Raw genomic sequence first — 12,201 nt, 5'->3', positions numbered from 1 at the left:
ACTCATCAAAGAGTTATATAGTAAGGTAGGATTAACACTGATAAGGTAATGAAAACAGAACTAAAACCAATTCAGATAAAATTTTTTAATGTATTAGAAAAACTATTCCCAAATCATTTGTGTTTATAATTTTTAAAAAGTTCTATCATTTGTAAACAGAAAAATTTATGGCCCTTACTAAAATCACTCAAACTACCAGACTGTTTGAACATCAAGGACATTCTGTGTGATTTTCCCAATGGCTAGAGTTAACTCAAGAAAAAGATATGTGTCTGTGTATGTACATGTACATACACATATACCTTCCAAGGATATCTTTTATTGAAGAATTTACCTTTCACAAGAGTCTCTATTTTTGTTTGGATAACCGCATTACTTCCCCAAACTCCTGACTGTGGTGAGCTATCCTCTCATCGCACCTGATACTGAAGGAATTCATTTTCCAAGTTCTAATCCTTGAATTCCCAATTTTTTTCTCTATTCACTGACCAAGGCGGTTGGCTAGGTTAGTATAGGAGCAAACTGTAAATATGGAGGCAATTATGGAGGAAAGGTTTCTGCATGGATCTCAACCAACGTGATAAAGGAGCTCAGCTAATGAAGTACCAAGACTGTCTTAATTATCTACTTATATTATAATCATAAAATTAGAGAAATCACAAATCACCACGTGGTACATACAATTCCTTCACTTCACAGAAAGGAGAATCCTATAAATCAGTGATCCTCAGCGTTTTGGGCCAGGTCCCACAGTAAGTCAGTGATAGGGCTGGACCTTGAACTTAACTTTTCTAATTTCTATTTCTACTCCAAACCGCTTTCATCATTTAACAGTCTTAATCCCCATGTTAGATAAATGTTCATAATACCAACAACTCTAATTGTCAGGGAACAAAATTAACTATTCAACAATTCCTGGGTAATTTGAAAAACTGAAGATGTTCAAAAAAGACCTAAAAGTGAATTTTTAAAAAGTTGTTCTTGTCTCTTTGATTTAGAGGCAACTGAACTTGAGAAGAGACTTTCTGATTAATTTCTGTTGATTTATTCTTTGGAAATGCCCATTTCCACTTAGAGTGGCTTTTAAATGGCTGGTGTGGCTCAAGAGGTTTGCGAAACCTAAAAAAAAAGAAACCCTTGTGTGACTATGAGAAATAGCTATATATTTTTTATCCACAAAATACACAACTTAAAAAATTAAGTGTAAATAGACTTGGAAGAGTAAGTTCAGTCAACATTGAGACTTTAAAAATTGGCTCGAAAAGTGTACAACTCAAAAGACAGTGAGGTTTTCCAACTCCCCCAAACACGAGATGTGTTTTCTACCCATGTGCTAAGTTTCAGCAGTAGGCTTACAACTCTGGTCACTTTCATTGCAGTAAAAACACCCCCAGACTGAGTTCATTCCTGGTTTCTGTTTTGCAGTAGAACTGAACACAGAGCTTCTTGGTTTCTTGGCATCTCTGGGTACAGGTGCTCACTTTCCACTTCAGTACACAATCTGTAGACTTTTTATGTTCTTTTCATGTTTGTTTCTCACATGCCACAACTGTGAGGTTCGTGTCATGTACTTTGCTGGGTACTAAATTCTGATAATACTAATAGTCTGAACTCCAGCAAGAAGCACCAATAGAGCCCCATCTGATAGGGGCTTCCTTTCTCTCCTAAAAGAAGTATGGTTTCTTGGCCCCAAGTGACTGGGAGTTACAAGTGATCCATCATCCCTCAAAGGAAACGTCTGTGGTAGTAGTGGAAAGTTGCCATTTGGCAAAGAAGAGTAGGGGAGAGCATTGTGAGTTCCACTTTAAAAAAATTTAATGCAAAGAATAACATCTATTAGTGATACACATTAATGCCATGTAAGGTAGAGAAATCTAATGATAAATCCAGGACAAAAGAGGATGAGGGCAATTTGAAGAAAAGAAAGATGTTTTGACAGTTTTTATAATTTGTAAGTTATTCCACAAAAATCTGTTCACAAATTTCTCTCCTTGAAGTGGCACAAAACTATAGTGAGTATGGTTGTATAGTGAACATGATCTTTAAAAGCAACGCTGTGATTTTCAGTAAACTTGCTACCAACCAGCATTATCAGCAAGTGGGGTAACTTGGGTAATCAAGTATCATATGTATCTCATGTAGATGTCTGATTTTTCAAATAAACCTGATTTAAAAAACAAACAGGGAAGTTTACTCTTTCACTGAGGATCAGAACTATGACCCTAGAACCTCCAAATGCCCCTGGGGGCATTTTCATGAACAAAAATTAGCACTACAATGTAGAGACAACAAAAAGGACTGTCATAGGGCATTCTCCTTAACACAACACTGGATAACAAAATTTTCTCACCAAAGAATCCATTAGATAATAACCACATACTTTTTCCATGGTTTTAATACTTTATTCTGTAGGTAGACCACTACTGTTAGCCAGTGCTACATACTTCTCTTTAGTATTAATTCCACTCACCTAAAAACTATAGCAAACTAATTAAGCCATTCCGAGTTAAGTCTACTGTTTCATGCTTGATGAAAATAATTTTGTTTACCACAATTATGTGGATGTCTGCATGCAATGCATAATTAGCACAGTAACAACGAACATGGGAATATTAGCTCTACCTCCGCCCCCATGTTTGTTGACTTACTGTGCATAATAACTGGTATTGAGACTGTAACAAGATCTGAGAATAAAGCTCTTAGTATCCAAAACATTTTCTAAGTGAGGCATTTGTCTCCGACAGAAACTGTCGGACAGGGCAGTACTCATTTATTTTGTTGGCAAAAGCTCATACTTTGGAAAGAAGAAATATGACTAGAGATGGGCATTAAGCATGTTCTCTAACGGATGTGAATTACTTTTAGAAAATGAAATTCGTAACCTAAAGAAAGGAACTCCTATTATCCAAATTTATCATGACTTTTCAAAACTGTGAGAAAAGCAGACTATGACTCTGATGCTAAAATATTTGGGGAGAATCTCTGATTTATATTTAGGTGCCAAGAATTCCACTTTCATGCCCCGAAGTTAAGCACTATCCATGTGAGAGACTACTATACAATATACTATTATCTACTATATTTATCGTAGATTTACTTATAAATAAATCTACTATAATCTATGTATAGATTTACTTATAACACTATTTACTATATTTATATTGATAATATATCTACTATATAAGCATGTACTGATCCTCACATCTGGCCAGACACTTTATCTTCAAGTTGTAATACAAGTATTGGAGAACAAGAACAGGAAACAATGATTTGGGGGAAAGTGTACCCATCCTTTTAGAATAGAAACAGCAGAGTATTGACACATTATTAACACACCCAATGGAGGAGTCCACAGCACAATCAAGCAAACTATCGAAAGTAATGAGGCTTACCGTAAATGGAAATAAAATATATCAAAACCAATTATGCATAACAGTAGATTTTTAAAATATTCTTCCATTTTCCCATTAACTAAATAATAAACTGAGATCTATTCTTACCAGTATTCCTTTTAGTTCATTCACTGCACTTTCAGAGCCTTTTGAAGATTCTGGCTACAATTGTAAAAAAGAAGAAAAATGACTGAGTAATTCAGTTTTAAGATACCCAACAAAGACTTTTACATGGCAAAGTGTTGGTGGCTTATATTGACTACATTTTTTAAATCAGGTCTATGTCTTACGGTTAGGGAAAAATATTAGACATGCTAATGCTCCCAAGGAGCAGTTAAATAGAAAATTAGAGGTAAGAGCCAAGCTACCATCTTCTACACATCATTTTGTTACCTACTATCATCATATGTAGAAAAGATCTGGTAAACATTAAATTTCAAAGATTTAATTCCAAATTATTGAGAACATTTTACAATAAACTCTTCTTCACTCTCATTGCTGGACTTGAGGCAGCAAATGAGGACTAGGAAGGCAGGAGTGCAGAGCAGAAAGCAAGCAACAGGGTAGAGCACCTCTCAGCTCCGTCAGCTCCAGGCCAAGGCCAGTTTACAGAGGACTGGCGCGTCTAGTTTCATGAATTTCACAGCCGGGATCACAGGAGAATGTTAGCATCACCAGCTATCAGAGTAGTAAAAGACCTCAGAGGGCGTGCAGTCCAAGTACTTCATCTTACTTATGACGAAAGTTACACTTTGAGGAATTCTGTATTTGAGTCAGGTGTCTCGATTACAAGCCCAGTTCTCATCTGGCTACACCACGAACAAAATAATTTGAAATGAAATTCTGGGTAATACCTGCCTGCCCCATAATACCACAGTCTCTGTGGACCCCTCAATGAAAAGATGGCTGGAAAAAAACCCTCTGATCTTCCCTGTACCACTTCCTTTCACAAAGGAGATGAAGAGAAAACCTACAAGACACAGTGAAAGGAATCACTCAGGCCTCTCATTCCTAGAAAAGAGGCAAGGCTAATCTTTCATCAAGAGATGGGAGGTGATTAATGGCAACCTATAATTCTTTCCTCTCAAAAGATAATAAAAGAATAAGATCCTATTCCAATTTTTAAAAACGTACAGTTAGAAAAAGTGAGAGAGGTTTGCTGCTCATGTACAAATTAAACTAAGGTGTTCAACTTTCATAGCCTCCGTTTTCTGTGAAATACACATGCCATCAGTGGCAGTCACAAGTGCCAGTCAAAAGCTCTAAGACACTAATTTTAACCACACCAGCACCACCACCAACATCAAGGAATTTAGTGATATGCAGTTAAATTAGTACTCTCAAGGCAGGCTTGACTTCTGTAGGTAAGCTGTCCGGTGACATGTTACGACTTCTGAACAAACACCCTGCCTAAAGGCATACTCAAAAGTGCTGCTATGCCACTCAAGATGCCCTCTGACTGCACAAGCCTTTTCAAAGCCTGGACTGCATACTCTCATAACTGGTGACATTTCAGGAAAGTACTGATGGTACTGGGGGAAGAAGTCTGCACTGAGGCATGCAGTGACCATTTGTTTTAAAGGTTACTGACCAGGTCATTCACCACTATATCTACACAGTTTTAATGATTAAGAGCAAAAAAAAACCAAAACAAAACAGTTGTCCACTGATCCTTGTTCAGCTGTCCTCCAGATTTTGAACTGACATTAAATAATGTGTAACTGTTGAAAGAGTCACGGGAAGAAAGAAAAAGGACAAAGTGATATAATGAAAATGAAAGTACATACAGAACACTGATTGCTTACGATTTAAGAAGTTTTCAACATTTTTCTTTCTAAACTAATTTTGTTTCTTTTACAACACTGCATTTTTCTCTAGTAATAATTTGGTTTTGCTATTCTTTCCAAACTAGTTGTGACATGAAAGCCATAAAAATGTATTCTTTTCTAAGGTTCTACTTAGACCCTTCATTTTAAAGTGGTTTCACATTTTACTCCATTTGACCCTAACAACAACTGTGTGAGCCAGAGAGGGTATCTTATGGAGAAGAAGCCCGGGAAGCTGGGTGATAGTGCAAGGACCCGACTCCAACAACAGTGCTCTTCACTCACTCATCAGACACTGGCACTGAAAGAGCTGTGCCCAACTATCTACACGCTCAGCTTCTGGTCCAGTTCTACATTCTGCCCATTTGCTTTCAGAGCTCTAGCACAAGACTGAATTACTCTCCACAGCTGGCCGAAGCTTCCACTTCCCTAGATGTGAATCTTCTCTTGGCGTGGAATGCTCGTTCCCTCTTCCCAACCCCCTTTCCCTGGACAGCCCACACCACGGCCATTCCTGCCTTGTCCAGTTATCTTGTCTGCCTGTGACAAAGTGGCAACTTTAAAAGCCCAGGTGAATTTCTAGTGAACAGTCATGACACTCGGGGACACTGAAGTAGCTGCAGAAGGGCATCCTTGAGAGTAAGAAAGGACCATAAAGTTTGGTTTAAAGGAAGAGGAAAAAGAAAGAGAAGCAATCTGCTGCTACCTTATTAGAGTGAGGAAAGAAAAAGCATTTTTCAAGAAAAATGTCAAAAACTCTACTATTGAGTCTATTTAAATGGGACAGATATACAAGGGGAAGGAAAAGCTCTGAACTAGACACTAGGTACTTCCACAGACCCTGGAGCTCACTGTGGTCTAGCTTAGAAGACAGCTGATGATACAGATACACAAGTTTCTCCTTGAAGTGACCGGGAATAGGTCTGTGGAATTAATGGAAACAATCTTATAAACCTCACTATTTTTCAAAAGTTGTCTTAGGTCTCCTACGGTATATGATGTGATCCCCACACTCAGATTCCCCTCCCCCACGCACTAAAACAGAAGCCTCGGGAAGGCAAGGATCTTTGTGTCTTGTTTACTGCTTTATTCCCAGTGCCTAAAACAGTACCTGGCACATAGTAGATACTCAATAAATACTTGTTGAATTACACACAAGCACCAGGAATTGATGAAAATAAAGGGCGTGCTAATTGTTACTTGTTTGGTATAACAGTTCATATCAATGTCCCTCTCAAGGAGACGGCAGCACCCTGCAACCACAGGACTTACTTTCTGTAGTGACCTAGGTTTCCTATGGGTCAGAGTCCTTCTGAAAAGTGCTTATATGAAGCAAAGGCTTTTACGGCACATTAGCCTTAACCCAAGATTTGACAGTCAATTCTGATGTAGCTTTCATCAGATTTCAAAATTTTACATCAAAAAAAAGAAACATCGGGGAAAAAAGCATTTAGTCATTCCATACCTTTGCCTTGGGTCTAGCTGTCTGATTAACTGGTCTGAGATGAACTCCCTTTTTAATTCTGTCCATCATCTCTTCAACTGCTTGCCTCTTCAGGTCTGTGACTTCTTCAGCTATTCAAAGAACACACACATAAATCATCTTATGTTACAAGAAAACTACTTCCTATTTCTGGTGACTTAGAAAGACTGCACTATGTAATTAACCACAGTCATTTTTCAGACAGAGTCACAAAACACCAATAATTTACTAAGGTTAACAGCTCCCAGGTAGCAATATTTTTTAATAAAAATCTTTTAAGAGTTATAAAATTTAAGGTCTAATTTGTAGCCTGGAAATCAGTATTGGCTCATCTATGTTAAACAAAGTACATTTTGTTCCGTTTGTCAGCATAATAATAGACCTGAATTTCTCCAGGTCTTTAAAAACCTAATTTTGTACCTAACTCCAAATAACCATTCACTTTTGTCTCAAAGATGTTTTTGTAACTTATAGTACAACCTATGTCAAAGAAATCCAACCAAAGCAGGAATAACTATCAAAAAGCCCATTTGAAAATAAAAGATCAAAGAGATTTTTTTACCTGTTGGAAGAAATCCACAGTCAAAAGATGAGCAGCAAATAGATAAAATCTATTTTTAAATTGCCATCTTTTGTTTAGGAATCATATGGGAAGGAAACATTTAACCAAACCTTTTTCAAGTCTTTTAAAATTGTCAATGTTAAAAGAAAACATACATCCAGAAATGACTGCAGTTAAGTAATTAAATTTGATAAAAAATTTCAACTGTCTGTTGTTTAATCTTTACACTCTTTGGCTGCAAAAACAATAAAGCTGTTGAAATATGTATCAACTAGATGAATGCAACTGAGGTGAGCTGAGACCTGTTGGTCAGAAGAGTGAAATTTGTCTCTTGCACAACAGCTTAACCAAAAGCACCAAATCATTCTGGAACATTTATCACCATTAATGCAGCTCTAGATCTTGTGTTTACCTCCAGCTAACTCACTGTATCCAATACATTCAAGTTTAAATATCTCATAAAGACCCTCCAACGGACTCCACATTGTGGGGCAGGCATATGGTAGGCACTCAGCAAGCATCTACCTACTGACTGACTTGTTAAAGTTCGAGCTTTAAATGGCTATCAATAGTTTTACTATTTGAGCAGAAATAATTAAACCTCAAAAGAATGGCTTCTAAATGGAGGCAATCACAACTATATCCCCCAGCTAATTCACAGTCATGTCAGGCTTTGCGCTAAGGAGGCCGAAATCATGGCTTCTTTTACTGCTATATGGCAGACTTCACTCTAATCCTGGGTAGCTATTCCTCTTATACACGCTGAGGGGAGCAACTTAGAGAATCCAGAGGTTCCATTATCCTCCACTCTGCAACATCACAGTGATGGGATCACTGCTATATTCATCATATAACCTAGGTTTTCTAATACAATCCTGATTTCAAATAGTGCTGTCATTCTCAGAAGCCACTGAAATGCTGGGAATTCAAATTTCTCAATATCCAAACAGCATTTTTCAGTTCCAGAAGTCAAAAGAGTATCTTTTGTGAGGCAACATGGGAGACATGGCAAGGTCAGAACTCATCTACCAAGGAGACAAGGTCAGAACTCATCTACCAATAAACGAAAAGACAACAAAACTGTGGGTTGATCAGCTATGTGCCCTTAAGCAGTATTTTCTAAGGCAACCTCTGTTGATGGCTCAGAAACATGTTCAACAAGGGGACAGACAAGAAAATTACTATGAACAGAGATTCATTCATTCATTCATTCACCGACTCCCTTATTCAATATCTGAATACCTATTATGCACTACATGGTACTTTTGCTGACCGTTTTCAAAATCAGAGGAAATAAGACACAGATCTGTCATTCAAGCACCTGGTATGGGTATGGAATTTATTCCAGGGAATTTAAAAAAATCTTTAAAACACATTCGATTTTCAGAAAGGCTGCCATTTTGAGTAAGACTTGGGAAGAGCTGCATGGCAACAGGAACACCGCCTACAAACAGATTAGCACTCTGTAAGGAACGACTAAAACTCAATTAAATGCACAAAACAAAAACTAATTAAGGCAGACAGATGGAGAATTATGGTCAACACCATTCAAGTCTGCTGCAGCATCTAACATAACAGGAATTTAAAGTAGTTTCTTATTTTTGCTTGCCAGAATCATAGTGATAATTCAGAGAAGTGCCACTATCTGTATTGTGTACAGATTATAAACCAGGCTCATAAAATTTTCTCAGTCTTTTTCAAACGTAAAGGATTAATTGGTCTTAAGGAAAAGAAATCACTCTTATCAGATTCCCTACTCAGGCACAACACAAGGGCAATGGCTAGGTTAACTACACAAGCTTTCTCTCTCACCGACTCTGTTTTTGAACTAGCAAAATGCAATCTATACGAACTTCTGAACTATTAAGCAGTTCTAATAAATCTGCAAGAATCACCTACAGAGAGCTCATGGTATGTTTTGTAATTCTTTTCTGCAATCACGCAGTTGGTAACTGTCTCACAAAAGCATGTAATCAGGGGGACAATAGAAATATGCAGGATACTGGAGATTAAAGAAGAGGGACAAAGGAAGACAAGGGGTCTAATGTTACTGAACTGCCACAGGAAAATAAAATCAAATGTTCTTTGAGTTAGTGCTTCCAGGTCAGTCTTGGATCAGAAAGCTACATGTAATTAATTGAGGCTTAAATTTTAAGACCCACTTGAAAAATAAGTTAGTTCCTCAAAAAAAAAAAAAGGACCCACAGACAAAACCATCACCTTATTGCTCAATAAAACTTTTTGGTATTACCTAGAGGAAACTAAAATGAATTTTTAAATGTCACAGGTTTACTTTTCTCTTTCAATAACACTTTTAAAAAGGCATTAAAGAAAATCTTATGGCACCGTGATGCACAAAATTTCTAAAGAACATATCATAGTTGAATAAGTTTGGATTTGACCTACAGTCATAAAGTTAAGAAAATTTCCTTAACTACAATGATCACAAGAGCCTGCTGAATGAGGACTTCTGCCCTTCAGGGTGACTGGTACCATGCCTTTTTTTTTTTTTTCTTTTAGGTAACATTTTGAATATTTTCTATGTCATGGGCACTACTCTAAATGCTTTACATGTTGTGAGACTCATAATTCTCAAAACAACTCTATGAAATAGGAACTATTATTCCCATTCTACAGATTAGCAAACTGAGGTAAGAAAATATCAACAAATTAATGACCTAAATATATGATAAAACAGCAGGCATACCTCTCAAATCTCAGAACTTGTCCAATAAATGCATTCATATCAAAATTAGAGTTATTAACTGCAAAGTATGTAATGATTTCTTGTGTCTAGATCTTAAAACTACTTCTAAAATATTTCACAGACCTTCCCTACAATCAAGCTTTTTAAGTCATAACCCAACAATAAAAGTTTCTCCATTCATAAGCTCTGAAAAACATACCAACTGTATAGCAAAAGCCATCATACGATGCTAATATAAGAAAACACTGTGATAGCAAGACTGGTTCCCACGTTATAAATGCAAACTCCAAAGTGTCTCAGATGACCCCAATATTGATGCTCTACATTCGTTCATCATGTCTATAATCACTGTTGATCCACTCAACAACTATTTTTTAGTGTGAATGATTAACAAAACACTATAAACTACCTTGCCAGACAGAGCAAAGTATGGCTATGGTACCTATCATTTAAGGCAGTATGATTTTAGGGTGGCCCCAGTTTAAAAATCTCCTGATCAACTTCTGTGTCTGTAACTACTTAGATTCCCAAAGTAACAATTCAATAGCTCAAGGATGAGGGGGAAAATGCTGCCACATTTCATGAATTGTAAATGAAATATCATTTTCATAAGGAAAACTGCATGGTTTCTAATACTGGGAGTTAATAAGTTCTAGAACACATCTTTTTAAATTTAAGGGTGCTGTTGAGGTTGATAAGCTAATAATGTAATTTACTGAGAAGGGGAATTTATTTTATTCTGACTGCCTTCTTGACCCTCTAAGACTTAACCAGTTTTCCCAAAACAAGACTGAAACAAACAAAATTTTAATCTTAATTACAGTGTCAGGGGAGGCTTAACAGCCAGTAACCCAAGAGCAGGGCTGCCCTGCAAATCACCAAAGGCAGGACTTCGAAATCCTGCAATGCCTTGGCAAAGCAGAATTTGCCTTTTAGCTGCATTACAAGGGGCTGTAGGAGGCAGGGGCAGAAAGTCAGTTCATACAGATGATAAAGTCAAACAGCTTTCGTTTGTAATGGTGCTGCAAGGTTCTTGCTAAGAAGAAAAGACCAAGTCTAAACTTTGATTCATTCAATATGCATGAAAGCTGTGGGAGGCTGCAGAGAGAAGTAAACCCTCACAGAGCCTGCAATCTGTTCGGGGGAGAGATGTGGAAATAACCCCAACACCAGAGCAGAGGCTGGCGGGGTGGGACATTAAATCCTCACAGTAACAAAATTTGAAGTAAACTGCTACAGCAACACACATTAATGAGCCATTCATTCTGGATTATTAATACTCATAAATAAAGGAAGAGGAGGAAGAGACTGGGAACACACCAGACAATATGCTGAAACCTGAATGGGAGACATGGAATCAGAACAGTACCTTGCTAGAGGACGGGCAGGAGGGCAATTCTGGAATGAGGAAAGACAGGAACAAATGCACAGGAGGCTTAGACGTTAGGGGCCAGCCATAAGGTGAAACAGATGTAATGAGAAATGAGGCTAGAGTAAAGGCAGAGAACCATCTCTAAGCAGACAGGGTTTGAGATTCTATTCTGAGGCAGGGAGAAGCACAGAAATGGGATAAGATGTAGGACAACATAATGAGACCTGGCATCTGAGAACACGGCACTGCAGAGGTATGAAAATGGCTGGGGCGGGGCAAGGAGACCCGGAGGCAGGAAAAGGGGGCCAAGAAGTTTGCACCCATTTGGGCTTGAACCAGGCTAACCTACCATGCTCCATAAGTAAAACAGGTTGAACAAACACTGCTGAGTTTAATTTGGGTTCTATGGTCCTCAGGCATAAAGGCCCAAGATCTGGGGCCAGCATTTCAAGCTTCTGCTCTCAGTGTGGGTCCACATCAAACTGCCCACAGCTCTGTGCACTGACTCTGCACCTACCGACCTGGGGCCTCTGCTCAGCAGGAAACCTCTTCTCTCTCCATCCCCATATCTTCCTATTATCCTCCGCTTCTCCCTCTCCAAAGAATCACAGAGTCCTGTGAATTTTACCTCCCTAAACAGCTCCTGAATTTATCCATTTCTTTCTCTCTCTACTACTACCACCCGCATCTCAGTCCCATCAACATTCACCTGAATGAGTGCAACAGTCTTCCCTCATCCACTCTCATTCCTGTACAGTCTGTTCTCTGTTCTCTCACTGCAGCCAGTGTAATTTTTTACAAAGGACAAATCTCATCATGTTACACTCCTACTTAAACTTCTACTGCCCTTAGGATAAAT

At 38.0% G+C, this 12,201-nt stretch overlaps 1 protein-coding gene across 1 annotated transcript in view; it reads right to left on the bottom strand.

Annotated features, from left to right (window-relative positions):
* Positions 1 to 12,201, bottom strand: part of SHTN1 (shootin 1) — an 85,495-nt gene that overhangs the window by 21,063 nt on the left and 52,231 nt on the right. Inside the window, exons 12-13 of the mRNA XM_065894242.1 lie at positions 6,684 to 6,793; positions 3,501 to 3,554 (exon numbers count right to left, since the gene is read on the bottom strand). Coding sequence (XP_065750314.1) covers positions 3,501 to 3,554; positions 6,684 to 6,793 — 164 coding nt within the window. The remainder of the gene's footprint in view (positions 1 to 3,500; positions 3,555 to 6,683; positions 6,794 to 12,201) is intronic.

Source organism: Phocoena phocoena, chromosome 16, assembly GCF_963924675.1.
Source record: "Phocoena phocoena chromosome 16, mPhoPho1.1, whole genome shotgun sequence".
Lineage (NCBI taxonomy): Eukaryota > Metazoa > Chordata > Mammalia > Artiodactyla > Phocoenidae > Phocoena > Phocoena phocoena.
Note: the sequence above shows the minus strand (reverse complement) of the source record. Positions and strands in the feature narration are given on the sequence as shown.